The sequence below is a fragment of the Monodelphis domestica genome, chromosome 1 (assembly GCF_027887165.1).
Source record: "Monodelphis domestica isolate mMonDom1 chromosome 1, mMonDom1.pri, whole genome shotgun sequence".
Taxonomy (NCBI): Eukaryota; Metazoa; Chordata; class Mammalia; order Didelphimorphia; family Didelphidae; genus Monodelphis; species Monodelphis domestica.
In genome coordinates this window covers 421,206,879-421,219,985 of record NC_077227.1, presented here as the reverse complement: position 1 = coordinate 421,219,985, position 13,107 = coordinate 421,206,879, and the positions used below count along the sequence as shown (strand labels likewise).

Sequence of the window (13,107 nt, the reverse complement as noted above, 5' to 3'; positions counted from 1 at the left end):
AAAAAGAAAGAAGAGAATCAAATTAACAGTATCAAAGATGAAAAGGGTGATCTCACCTCTAATAAAGAGGAAATTAAGGTAATTATTAAGAACTATTTTGCCCAATTATATGGCAATAAATACAACAATCTAGGCCAAATGGGTGTATATTTACAAAAATATGAATTACCTAGATTAACAAAAGAGGAAATAGAATACTTAAATAATCCCATCTCAGAAAAAAAAATTAAATAAGCCATCAAGGAACTTCCTAAGAAAAAATTCCCAGGGCCAGATGGATTCACAAGTGAATTCTATCAACATTTAAAGAGCAACTAATCCTAATACTATACAAATTATTTGACAAAATAGGAAAAGAAGGAGTCTTACCAAATTCTTTTTATGACATAAATATGGTATTAATTCCAAAGCCAGGCAGACCAAAGACAGAGGAAAGAAAACTACAGACCAATCTCCTTAATGAACATAGATGCAAAAATCTTAAATACTAGCAAAAAAGACTACAGCAAGTTATCACAAGGATTGTTCACTATGACCAGGTGGGATTTATACCAAGAATGCAAGGATTGTTTAATATTAGAAAAACCATCCACATAATTGACCATATCAATAATCAAACCAACAAAAATTACATGATTATCTAAATAGATGCAGAAAAAGCTTTGATAAAATACAACACCCATTCCTATTGAAAATACTAGAAAGTATAGGAATAGAAGGGCTATTATTCAAAATAATAAACAGTAAAAATTTAAAACCAGCAAGCATCATCTACAATGGGTACAAGTTAGAAGCCTTCCCAATAAGATCAGGAGCTAAGCAAGGATGCCCATTATCAACTCTATTATTTAATATTGTACTAGAAACACTAGTGATAGCAATTAAAGAAAAAGAAATTGAAGGGATTAAAATAGGCAATGAAGAAACTCAACTATCACTCTTTGTAGATGATATGATGGTCTACTTAAAGAATCCTAGAAAATCAACTAAAAGGCTAGTAGAAATAATTAATAATTTTAGCAAAGTTGCAGGGTATAGGATAAACCAAAATAAATTATTAGCATTTATATATATATTTCCAACAAAATTCAGCAGCAGGAGTTAGAAAGAGAAACCCCATTTAAAATTAGGACTTGCCCCTAGAAAATAAGGTCAGGAAAAGATGATCAAGATCTTCAAGGATCTCCTGAAACATTTAGACTGATTAGGAAAAGAAGAGTTCAAAATTCTGTAGTTTCAAAAGGGAAATGAGGTGAACAACTGTGGGTAGGGAAGTATCATTTTTACTCTAAGTATGACTTTATGAGTATACTAATTGGGGGAAAAAGGATTACAGATGAAAATCATTTTTTTAAATAGTGAAATCATTTACATTAGACAATTGAAGTTTAATGGACATGATTCACCCATTTTCCTAAATATGGGCTTCAGTTCCTGCTCTATAAAATGATTAGACTAGACCAGATGATATATAAGGTTCTTTTCAACTCCAATAGTCTATGTTTCTAAACAAGTAGAATGTAGGCTGAGAGCAGAGAATATTTTGATTTTGTATTTGTGTCCCTAGTACTTCTCCAAACTCTGCTCAGTCCATGACTCTTCAGACCACTTACTGACCTCTTCCCCAGAGGCCATCTCATATTGATGGTCATCTCTACCTCTACAATATCCTCCTTCAATTTGGGAGAGCTTATCCCTGGAACCTTCCTTGGAAGAAGTTATGATCAGTCCAAGCCCAGTTAAGTCCATCACTTCTTGGACTACTTCTCAACTTTGCCACCTCATTGATCCTTCCCCTCTCCCTACCCAGTTTGCCTCCCTCCCTCCCTCCCCCCATTGAAATAGAAACTCTTTGAAGCAGGAATTGTCTTTCTTTTTCCTTTTATTTGTATTCCCAGTCCTTAGCACAATGCCTGGCACATATTAAATCCTTAATAAATGGCTACTGATTGATTGATTAACATTCTATTTTTAAAGGTCCCTTCTAAGCCAATGGTCAGTAGTTTTAAGAAAACCACGAACCTAGGTTTGCCCATTCAAACCGTTACACAAAAGACCAGTTAAGTACTTATTCACTCATATTTAAAGAAACATTTAGGTTGTTACATGTCCCATGTAAGCTTTATTATGCGAAATCTCCAGAGCACGGAGATTAGGGTATGTTCAATTATTGCACAACTATTAGGCTACTGTAAAAAACAAAAACAAAAACACCAACAAAAGAGAGAGAGAGAAAGGAAGAAACTGCCATGAGCCAGTCTCTTGGAAGACTGGACAAGCAGCCATCAAAGGCACTAGAACAGATCAGGTTTGTGCTTCTCAGACATCCAGCTCAGCCATAGCCCTGTCCAATGGGTCCACATCCCAGTAGCTGTTGTCCCAGCCAAGGAACCAGCCCATGAATGAAGGTGGCTCAGAACCTTGCTTCACCATTGTAATGGGTGTTCCACGTCGGTTTGCAGGATCTGTATCAATATACCGCTTAGCTGCAGAAAGGCACAGAGAGAGAGAAACAAAAACCCAGATGGTGTTATTATCTTCATCCTCATTTGCTGATGATCTTTTAAAGCAGAAGTTGGCAAATGATGACTCATGGTGTATGTTCAATTGCCCGTGGGCTAGTAGCTCACCAGTCACTTCTACCCCAATCATTAGCAAAATCAAAACAGAGTTCCATCCACTCATTCTCCCTTTACTATTCCATCTTTCCATAAATCTAAAAAGGTCAGTGAGCAGCACTGTAGGACATAAAGCTTGGAATTGGAGAAATTATCCAGCTTTTTATTTGAAAACCTGATGTCTACTACTCACTCCTGAGAATATACTACAGACCATCAAGCCAGAAAGAGAAGGAGATATATTAGGAAGATAAGGAGACAGAAAAACAGTTCGTGCTGTATGGTAGTTTGGTGTAGTGGGAAGGGAGCTGACCAGAAATCCTAACTTATATATTTGAGCAAATCATTCAAACTCTATGGGCTTTAGTTTTCTCATCTATAAAACTGAGGGGAGGTGGACTAAAATGACTTCTAAGGTCCCTTTTTAGCTCTACATCTATGATTCTGTGTTCTTGTACAATGACATGATAGTAGTAGTGGGGCAGTTAGGTGGCTGAGGCAATAGAGAGTCAGGCTTAGAGATGGGAGGTCCTGGGTTCAAATCCAACCTCAGATACTTCTTAGCTGTGTGACCCTGTGCAAGTCACTTAACCCTCATTGTCTAGCCCTTACTGCTCTTCTGCCTTAGAATCAATTGATTCTAAGATGGAAGATAAGGGTTAAAAAAAAAAAAGAAAAAATCATGGCAGACTAATTTGATTTTCCTTTTTCGTAGGGTTACTAGACTTGGAGATCAGAAAAATGCCACAGGCACTGTGTGCCTAGATTTTATCAAAGCATTTGACAAAGACAGAAAGATATAAGTGAGATGACAATCCTAGTTAAATGGATTCTGAACTAAAGAAATGGCTAGGCCTAAGAAGTAGCTAATGATATATCAAGGCCCACCTGGAGGGAGATCTCTAGGGAAAATATCCCAGAGGGCTGTGCATGAGTGAATATGGCCGCCAAATAAACAAATACTAGATTGGATTGCATTCATAAAGGCATGGTGTCCAAAACTCAGGATATAATAGTCCTCTCTGTTAGCTGTCCTCATTATACCATATTTTAGAGTACAAAATTTTGTTCTGAATGCTGTGTTTTAAAAAAAGGCATTAAAAACCTAGAGTACCTCCCAAATGGGGTACAAGAGGTCTGAGGAAGCCATATAATACTCATTTGAAGGAACTGAAGATGTTACCTTGTAGAAACAGGAGATAGAGGGGGAATGATAGCTAGGGTAGAGGTCTCTGAAGGGCTGACATGTGAAAGGGAGACTCATTCTGCTTGGCCTTCAAGGGCAGAACTAGAAACAATGAGTAGAAACTGCAAGGAGGCAGCCTCCACCTGGATTTAAGAAAAATCTTCCTAATCAGATACAGATGTCCAAAAGTAGACTGAGGAATGTTAAGACAAAATAAAGACTGTGCATAAAATGCAGTTAGTTTAGTGTGAGAATCAAAAGAGCCAATCAGATTCTATCTTGTGGACACAGACTCCATTTTGGACTGCCACGTGTATTCTCTTCTCCTCCATTTTGTTATTTTTCTGTTATTCACCATGGGAAATTAGATTATATGAGTCATTATTGTTTCATATATACAGGTGGATGTAATTAATTAGCACATTTTCATTTTGTGAATAGGGGACCCTGAAACATATTTGTTCCCCTGCCACCACCTGGACTGAAATGTGCTCTTTCCCCTCCCAATTTGGAAAGTGCCTAAACTTACTTCCAATTAGAAATTAATTACCTAATTTTGTATTTCTGAGTTGTATTCTTGTTAATGGTTTTTCTAATAATGAATTGAACTTGTGGACATATTTGATTGCTTTTCAGGTATAAGAATTTGCTTTACTCTACATTTGGGGTCTCCAAACTAATTGGGGAGTCCATTGACCATTGCTTTCCAACTGAATAGCCAATAAGTCCCTTATTACCAAATGGTTCCTTGGCTATTATTATTTTCACATTGGAAACAGTGGGGTCTTCCTAACAAAGAAGGAATTGTCAGAGATATTGTAGAGGAGTTTCATGTTTAGACATAACAGACCAGTTGATCCCTGAGGTCCCTTCCAACTTGGATACTCTGCTATTACACATCTTTGCAATTTTACTTGACGGGATAAAAAGATGTTTAGATTGGAGGGTACATTAAAACATAAAACCCTGCAGCTCCAAGGGCTCTTAGAATCCAACAGCAATAAAAGCTGACAAACAGAAATGTTGCCTTAAGGTTGACAAAACATTTTACATATATTGTATTAGTGAGCTATGCCAGAGCACAAAATTCAGAATATTAGAATAGAACATAGACTTCAGAGATAGTCTAGTATTGGAATATCCTCTTTCTCCAACAGAGGGATCCGACTGTTGGAAGATGGTAGCCAGGACTAGAAGCCAGGCCTTCTCTTTCTCACTCAGTCTGGTGCCTTTCTCACAATTTTCTTTGCTGAATGTTTTAGGTAGAAGATGGTGATTTTAGAGGAGGAGGGTATAAAGCATAATGTCCACCTATAAAGAAACTTTTAGTCCCAGAAAATTTCCTTATTCATACAGAAGAACCAATCTCAAACTTTCTCCATCCCAACCCAATTCCTATCTCACTTTCTGCTGAATCACATCAAAATAGACAGAAATACAAATTACCAGATGTCAAAGCTTCTGTTTTTTCCTCTTCTTGAGAGTCCTTTCCAACCCAGACATACACCTGTGTATTCAACACAAAAGAGGATTGCTTATGTATGGGGAAGATCAGTGACTGTGAAGATGGGATTAACTCTCCCCTGCCCATTTTTAGATTTATATACCCCACTTATTCTTAAGTATGGGGAGGTCTGTGACCCACATGTGCTATATAATTAGAGATGAATCAGAATTGATTGACTGCCTCCTGGGCAGTCCTAAGCAAAGCTAAAAGTTGTAATTGGTCCATGTGAAAGGGGAAGGAAGGCACAGGAAGTGACAAAAGGAATGGTCTTTAAAAGTGGCAAGAACTTCCTGTAAAGATGTCTTTCACCTTCAACTTGACCCTGGAGGAGCTCTGGCTGGGGGGCTGGGACTGCTCTTGAATTTTCCCTTAGAACTACCATGTGGGTGAGTGCAAAAAAGGCTGATACCCTTTCCTGGCTTTCTGGAGGTACTAGTCTCAGGAGAGGCCCCTCATCTTAGAGGAGGCCTCGTGGCTAAAACCCTTGTTTAATTGACCCCTAGGCCCTCTGGCTGGGGCTTCTAAAGCCCTGCTGGAGTAAAGCCAGGGCCTGAGCAAATAGTCTAGCTTGTGAAGCTAGATTTATTACTCTGCCCTCTTTCTCTTTTCTCTACTTTCACTCTTTCCCTCTATTTTATAAATAAATTGCTAAAAAGTCATTCTGACTTGAATAATAATTTATGGCAACCACACTTTTATAAATGTGGTGCGACTCTTTAATATTTTACCCCTTATGTCACTTAGATTAGAGCTGATAAGGGAGGGTAGACATTATCCTTGAAAAATATAATTTTCGTGTGGCAGTGCATAGAAAGTCAGGCCTGAAGACAGGAGGTCCTGAACTTAAATCCGGCCTTAGACACTTCTTGGCTGTGTGACCCTGGGCAAGTCATTTAACCCCCCCCCCCCCTTTACCCTTACCCTTTACTGCTCTTCTGCCTTGGAACTAATATTTGTATTGATTCTAAGGTAGAATATAAGGATTTAAAAACAAAAGTGCCTTTTTCTTTGCACTTGGATCTTGACTAAGTCGTCAAATCCTGGAAGCACAGATGGCTCTAGATTACAATTTCATATGCGATCCCTTAGGCTGTATAGTCTGTGGGAGAAACAGCTGAAGGTTCTGCTACAAAAAGGAAGGTGAGAATGCAGCGTGTGCTGCCACTAGGGCAAAGTGGTCTGGATGTTGGCCCAGGGTGCAAAAGTTTACAGGGTGCTCATAGTATTTATAATTCTTTAGTAGTTAGAAAAGTGTCTAAGCCTTCAGGTCCTCCCATACAACCCCATCTCCAGAAGACCCCAGAGCTACAATATATGTTTGTCCCTAAGACACAAAGTAAGAGGCTCACTGGAGATTTGGTAAAGGAAAGTGAAGTCTCACCAAGCCCTTAAATTAACCTTGAAAAAAAAGTACACCTGATTTGTTCTAGCTTCTCCTGGGCAATTATACACAGTAGAGGCACTATCCCTTTGGGAAGGATGGGGCACAGGTAGCTAAGCTAGTTACCCTTCCCTCCCTCCTCCTCCTCCCCTCCATCTTTCAGACCTGGTCCCAGGTGTCCAAGAGCATGACATCATCAGTAGCCAGATCTTCTTGCATGAATTCCCCAGGAACTTCCTCAATCTGGAAAGAAGCAGGAAGGATTAACAAAAGAAAAGAAAGGAAGCAAGAAACTCCTTCCTTTCCCCAGGCTCTAGCCAATCAGAATCATTTAAAGATACCAATATACTATGGGTACTACAGGGACAAAATCTCCACCTTTTAAATGAGGAAGCTAAGATTCAGTGGTATTAAATGATTCAAAGATCATCATACCACTGGTAAAGGGGTGGAGCCAGAGTACAACCCAAGAATTTCTTACATGCATTGATTTTCCCACAGTACCATAGATGCTGGCCCACATGCCTTCCTTTGCTAAATTGGTTTTGGACAGGGGCTCTCAGCTGTGACCAGTCTGATCAAGGATGTCCCCTTTCCCTTTTTCTCCTCCCCAAACTGATGAGTACTCAAGTCAAGTAGGGAGAAGAAGTTGCATTCAGGAACTTGCTTTGTGGGGCCTTTCCCATGGCAGCAGAGTGGAAGCAGGTCACCCTCCCCACTTAGAGAAAGATGTAAAGGCCTCAAACGGCAAAAAAGGCCTTCCCAGCTGGATACATAATGCTAGAACATATTGCCAAGAACAGCAATGAAATCTTTCATGTCCATTTTTTGGAATGGCATAGATTCCTTCAGGGTTACCCTTTAATACTAATAATAGCCAACACTTAGAGAGCATTTTAAGGCTTGTAAAACATTTTACATACATTATTTCATCTTATCTTCACAACAAACCTTAGAGAAAGGTGGTAGGTAGGATTATCCTCATTTTATAGGAAATTGAGATTGAAAGACATTGAGTAACTTGCTTAGGGTTAGATAAGTAAGGAAGAGTTTGAGATGGGATTTGAACTCAGATCAAGCCCTAGGACACCTGGCTACCTCTAGACAGAAAAATAAAGAAAGTCAAGGAGCAGTTAGGTGACATAGTGGATTGAGAACCAAGTCCAGAGTTAGGAGGTCCTGGGTTCAAATCTGGCCTCAGACACTACCTAGCTGTGTGGCCCTGGGCAAGTCACTTTAACCCCCCACTGCCTAGCCCTTATTGCTCTTCTGCCTTAGAACCAATATGCAGTATTGATTCCAAAGGTAAGGAATCTGTCTCAGATGATGAAAATGCAAGGGGGACCATTTCACCCTCTGCCTACTCAAGGGAAAACAGCATTTGTATAAATTCAATCAAATTAACTTCTTATGTCTAGGGTCCCAACTGGTCCCATGCCCTTGGTCTTTTCTCCAAGAGGGGAAAGCAGAGAGGGACATGGCTTGCTCTCTCATCATGGACTCACCACAAAGCGGCCAATCTTGTTGGAGCAGGCAAAGAGGCGAGGTGGATGGGCATCCATCTTCTTGTCCTTCAGCCGGGGTGATGTGCGGTATGTAGTCTTCCCACCCAGGACTTCCCAGAAGCTATCTGTGAGGGACAAACAGACCAATGTCTTCTTGGTTTCCTCAATGTATTTTACCAGTGTTGGGTCTCATTAGTCTCGAGTGAAGAATCTTCACTCCATTGGCCAACCAACTATTCCCTAGGCCTCCCTCTTCCCCCAAACATGGCCCCATTCATTCTTGTCTTTTACCTCTAGACCAAGAAATGGCTTTTAAGGGGGCATCTGGGTATCTCAGTGGATGGAGAGCCAGGCCCAGCTGTGAGACCCTGGGCAAGTCACTTAACCCCCATTGCCTAGCCCTTACCACTCTTCTGCCTTAGAGTCAATACATAGTATTGATTCTAAGAAGGAAGATAAGGGTTAAAAAAAAAAGGCTTTTAACTCTGCCCCAGAAGTTATTAAATGGTAAATACCTTCTGACCCAACCATACTTCTACTAGGCCTATTTCCCAAAGAGAGAGGAAAAAAAAAAGAATACATATATACAAAAATATTTATAGCAACTCCTTTTGTGGTAACAAAGGAATTGGAACTAAGGGGTTGCCCAGCAATTGGGAAATGATTGAATAGATTATGATGTGGGCAGTAGTGTGTTGGAGTCAGCTTGTGGCTGGTTCCAACTGATGAAAAGACCAAATTACTAAATTTCTAATGTGAACATTTAGAAATCTGTAAATGCCACAAATCAGAGCTCAACTGATTTCTTTTGTTGACTACCCAGATTAAGGATAAAGATATTAATGATTCAGATTAAATTTTCAAGTGTGGGGACAGCTAAATAACACAATGGATAAAGAACCAGGCCTGGAATCAGGAGAACCTGGGTTCAAATCTGACCTCAGACACCTCTTTATCTCTGTGGTCCTGGGCAAGTTGCTTAACCCCAATTGGCTAACCCTTACCTCTATTCTGTCTTAGAATTGACACTAAGCAGAAGATAAGGGTTTAAAAAAAATGTGTTGTGGGTTTTTTTTTTAGAGAGCCTATTGTTAACCATTTATCTACACATTCCTGGTTTATGAATACAATGGAATATTAATGAGTCCTAGGAAATGACAGAAGGAATAGTTTTAAACAAAATTGGGAAGACTTGTTTGAAATGAGCAGAACCAGGAGAATTTCAATAAAAACACTGTAAAGAACATCTACTTCAGAAGAATTAAGATCTTACAGTTCCAGTGGACTGATGCTAAAAATGCTACCCACTTCCTGATAGACCAGTGATGACTGGACTCAAGGGGCAGGATGACATACATACATTTGAACATAGCCAATGTGGGGATTTGTTTCACTTGACTATGTATATTTGTTACAAGAGTTATTTTTTTCCCTTTCATTTTTTTTCATTGTGAGGGATAGCATTTGGGATTGGGAAGGTGGAATAAGAGCTTGTTAATTGAAAAAAGAAAAAACTTTTTAAAAGTGAAGGTTTATGGGAAAGGACCTGTTTGAACAAAAATATTTAGTCACTCTTTTTGTGGTGGCAAAGAATTGTACACTAAAGGGATGTCCTTCAATTGGGGAATGGCTGAACAAATTGAGGTATGATGGTGATGGAATACTATTGTGCTGTAAGGAATGATGACCAGGATGATTTCAGAAAGAGCTGGAAAGAACCCCATGAACTGATGCAGAGTGAAATAAGCAGAACCCGGAGAACATTGTACACAGTAACTGAAATATTGTGTAATGATCAAATGAGATAAACTTTGCTTCTAACAGCAATACAACGATCCAGGACAATTCTTTTTTTTTTTTTAAACCCTTACCTTCTGTCTTGGAATCAATACTGTGTATTGGTTCCAAGGCAGAAGAAGAAGGGCTAGGCAATGGGGGTCAAGTGACTTGCCCAGGGTCACACAGCTGGGAAAGTGTCTAAAGTCACATTTGAACCCAGGACCTCCTGTCTCTAGGCCTGGCTCTCAATCCACTGAGCTACCCAGCTGCCCCTGATCCAGGATAATTGTGAGGGACTTATGACAAAGAATGCTCTCCACTTCCAGATAAAGAACTGCTGGAGTAGGAATGCAGATGAAAATATATGTTTTATCACTTGTTTATTTGATTATATGTTTGGAGGTTTTGGTTTTATAAGATTATTCACTTAAAAAATAGATAATATGAAAATGTTTTGCATGATAATACATATATAACCCACAATGAATTGCTAGTTAGCCTTAGGAAGGGGGAGGGAAGAAGGGAGGGAGACAATTTGTATCATATAACTTTGGAAAACCTATGGGGAAATTTGTTATTATAATAAAAAATCCAAATTTAAAAAGTCATGCATAAAATAAAAAGAGAGGGCTTAGGGGCAGCTAGGTAGCTGAGCAGATATTGAGCCAGGTTTAGAAATGGGAGGTCCTGGGTTCAAATTTGGACTCAAGACACTTCCTAGCTGTGTGACTCTGGACAAATCACTTAACCTCAATTGCCTAGCCCTTACCATTCTTTTGCCTTGGACGTGATACTTAGTATTGATTCTAAAACAGAAGGTAAGGGTTTTTTTAAAAAAAAAAAAGGAAGCTCTTCTATCATTGGCCCCTTTCCACAAGACAATCCTTCCACTAAGGATTTTCCTGGGATGCCTTGTCTCTCCTATCAAAATTTTTTCCCAGGTTTCAAGGCCCAGCTTAAGTCTCATCTCCTACCAGAGACCTTTCCTAATCACTACAGATGATCTTCCCATCTCCAGATTTCTGGAACACCTATGTTATTGTGGCACTTAAAGATTTATATTTTCTTGGTGACTATAGTCATTCAAAGCACTCTCCTCACCACAACCCTCTCGAATTCAGGTGCAAGCATTATTCCTATTTTAAAGATTTAAAAAAATTAATAAAGAAATAAAATAAATAAAAAATTAAATTAAATTAAAATATTTTAAAGCTTAAAAAATAAATAAAATAAAGATCTTGAAGCTCTGAGAAATGGTCATTTGCCTATCATCTGGCACCTAGTAAAGGTCAGAGCCAGGATTTGAATCCAGGTCTCTTGTGATCCTATTTTACCCCACTGTACCTGTTATTTCACATTAGGTCCCCCTATGTGCCAGGCACTGTGCTAAGTCTGCCTTCCAACAAGCAGCGACTCTTGTCATCCCTCCCGAGAGTCCTCCTAGCACCCAGAGCAGGGCTGAGCCCTCTGGAGTCACTCACCAGGGTGGAGAGGGAGAACAATTTATCTTAGAGACAGAGGCGGGATGGAACGGCCTCTAGAGAGTCCTCCCTCCCGAAGCAATAAGGGAGAGTCCCTGAACTGTAAAGACAGGGCTGATGCCGCTGGAGTCCCGGCCCCCAGGCTTGTCCTCTCCCTCAGGACTAGGTCTACAGTGGGCCCAAGCAGGGCAGGTCATCAAAGGCGAGAAGGGATCGCCCACCAGGCAGTCGCTCAGGACGCCCCAACCCTGCGCCCGTGCCAGGCCCGCCCCTCACGGTCCTTACCTGGCTCTTTTCCCTCTGCCACTTGCACGGGCCGAGCACCCAGCACCTTCAGCAGTTCCTGGGCCCCAGACTTCTCGGAGTCGCTGGCTCCTTCGCCCACCCACAGATAGGTCGATGTAGGCGTTTTCAGGACAAAGGCATCATTGGAGTTCAGCTCACCGGCGGTCGGGTTCACCTGGGAGAAAAGTGGGGGACACCCCCCAAAGGAAATCATTCCAGGGACTACTCACCACCAGATTAAAACCTCAGGTGTCCCCTCAGAAGGCGCCCTCACGGTGAGGGGGAAGAGCTACAAAGCATGTTCTCCAATAAGCCAGGTACTCATTAGAATGTTTCCTTCTTTTTTCTTTTCTGACTTGAAAATCTTTAATTAATTCATTTAGAATGTTTCTTAACAAGTGGCGGGTTAACGTTAGAGAGGCAGGATGGTATGCGGATCTGGAATGAAATGCAGCCACTTGCTACCTCTGGGACCCCTGGGCCTGAGGCTCCTCATGCAGAAATGAGAAAGCTGGACTCAGATGTCCGGGATCCCTCCGGCTCTAAAAGCCGGTGATTCTCGGTGCCTCGGGCCACCAGCTTCCCACTCTGTATGAAGGAACATCCAGGGAGGGGGAGCAGGGCCCTCTGTGGATGGAGACCGGAGGTCCTGGGTTCAAATGTGGCCTCAGACACTTCCTAGCAAGTCACTGAACCCCGACTGCCTAGCCCTGACTGCTCTTCTGCCTTGGTACCAGTGCTTATTGATTCTAAGACACAAAGTAAAGATCTAAAAAAAAAAGAAAAATCAAGGGATTCTTTTCCTATTCCTAAAGTGGATTCACTCAGCAGCGACCATGAGGCTGGCTTAGAGTTTGTTTTTCTCCTAGAAGGGGGAAAAATTGGATTATAAAATTTCCCCATCGGAAGGGCCCTGAGTAGGCATCTGAGAGCAGCCTGAGGGCCCAGGCCACGTGCCCTAGTTTACGGCAGAGCTCCCAGCTCAGGTTCCCGTCAAGTTCATGCTCTCGGGCTGACCCTGACGAGACAATTTTAACACCCACAGCTTTCCTTACAACAACTCTATTAGGTAGAGAATGGAGCTATGGCCCCCATTTTGCAGATGGGGAGCCTGAGGCCAGGCTAAGGAGTGACTGTGCGAGGCCACAGCGCTAGGGTCTCCTGGGAGTCCAGGTCTCTACACCCACAATCCCTTGTCTTTTCTACTCTATCCTCCAACCTCACAGTGGTGGAGACAGGAGAGGAAGGACTCAGGGGGTCCGTTCTCCCTCCCTCCCGCTCTAGAGTCTGGCACAGGCTCACGGTCAGGGCCACTGGCTCTGCTTCTCCCTGCTGTATCTCCCGTGCCCCTTTCCACCCCTATGT

The 13,107-nt window shown here is 41.2% G+C and overlaps 1 protein-coding gene across 5 annotated transcripts in view; it reads right to left on the bottom strand.

Moving 5' to 3' along the window:
* Nucleotides 1-1,864: 1,864 nt before the first annotated feature.
* GSN (gelsolin) overlaps nucleotides 1,865-13,107 on the bottom strand; it is an 89,293-nt gene continuing 78,050 nt past the window's right edge. For all 5 annotated transcript variants that reach the window (XM_007474579.3, XM_056812038.1, XM_007474578.3 and 2 more), the window contains exons 13-17: nucleotides 11,743-11,917; nucleotides 8,198-8,322; nucleotides 6,858-6,935; nucleotides 5,251-5,311; nucleotides 1,865-2,486 (exon numbers count right to left, since the gene is read on the bottom strand). In XM_007474579.3, coding sequence (XP_007474641.2) covers nucleotides 2,320-2,486; nucleotides 5,251-5,311; nucleotides 6,858-6,935; nucleotides 8,198-8,322; nucleotides 11,743-11,917 — 606 coding nt within the window. In that variant the 3' untranslated portion in view covers nucleotides 1,865-2,319. The remainder of the gene's footprint in view (nucleotides 2,487-5,250; nucleotides 5,312-6,857; nucleotides 6,936-8,197; nucleotides 8,323-11,742; nucleotides 11,918-13,107) is intronic.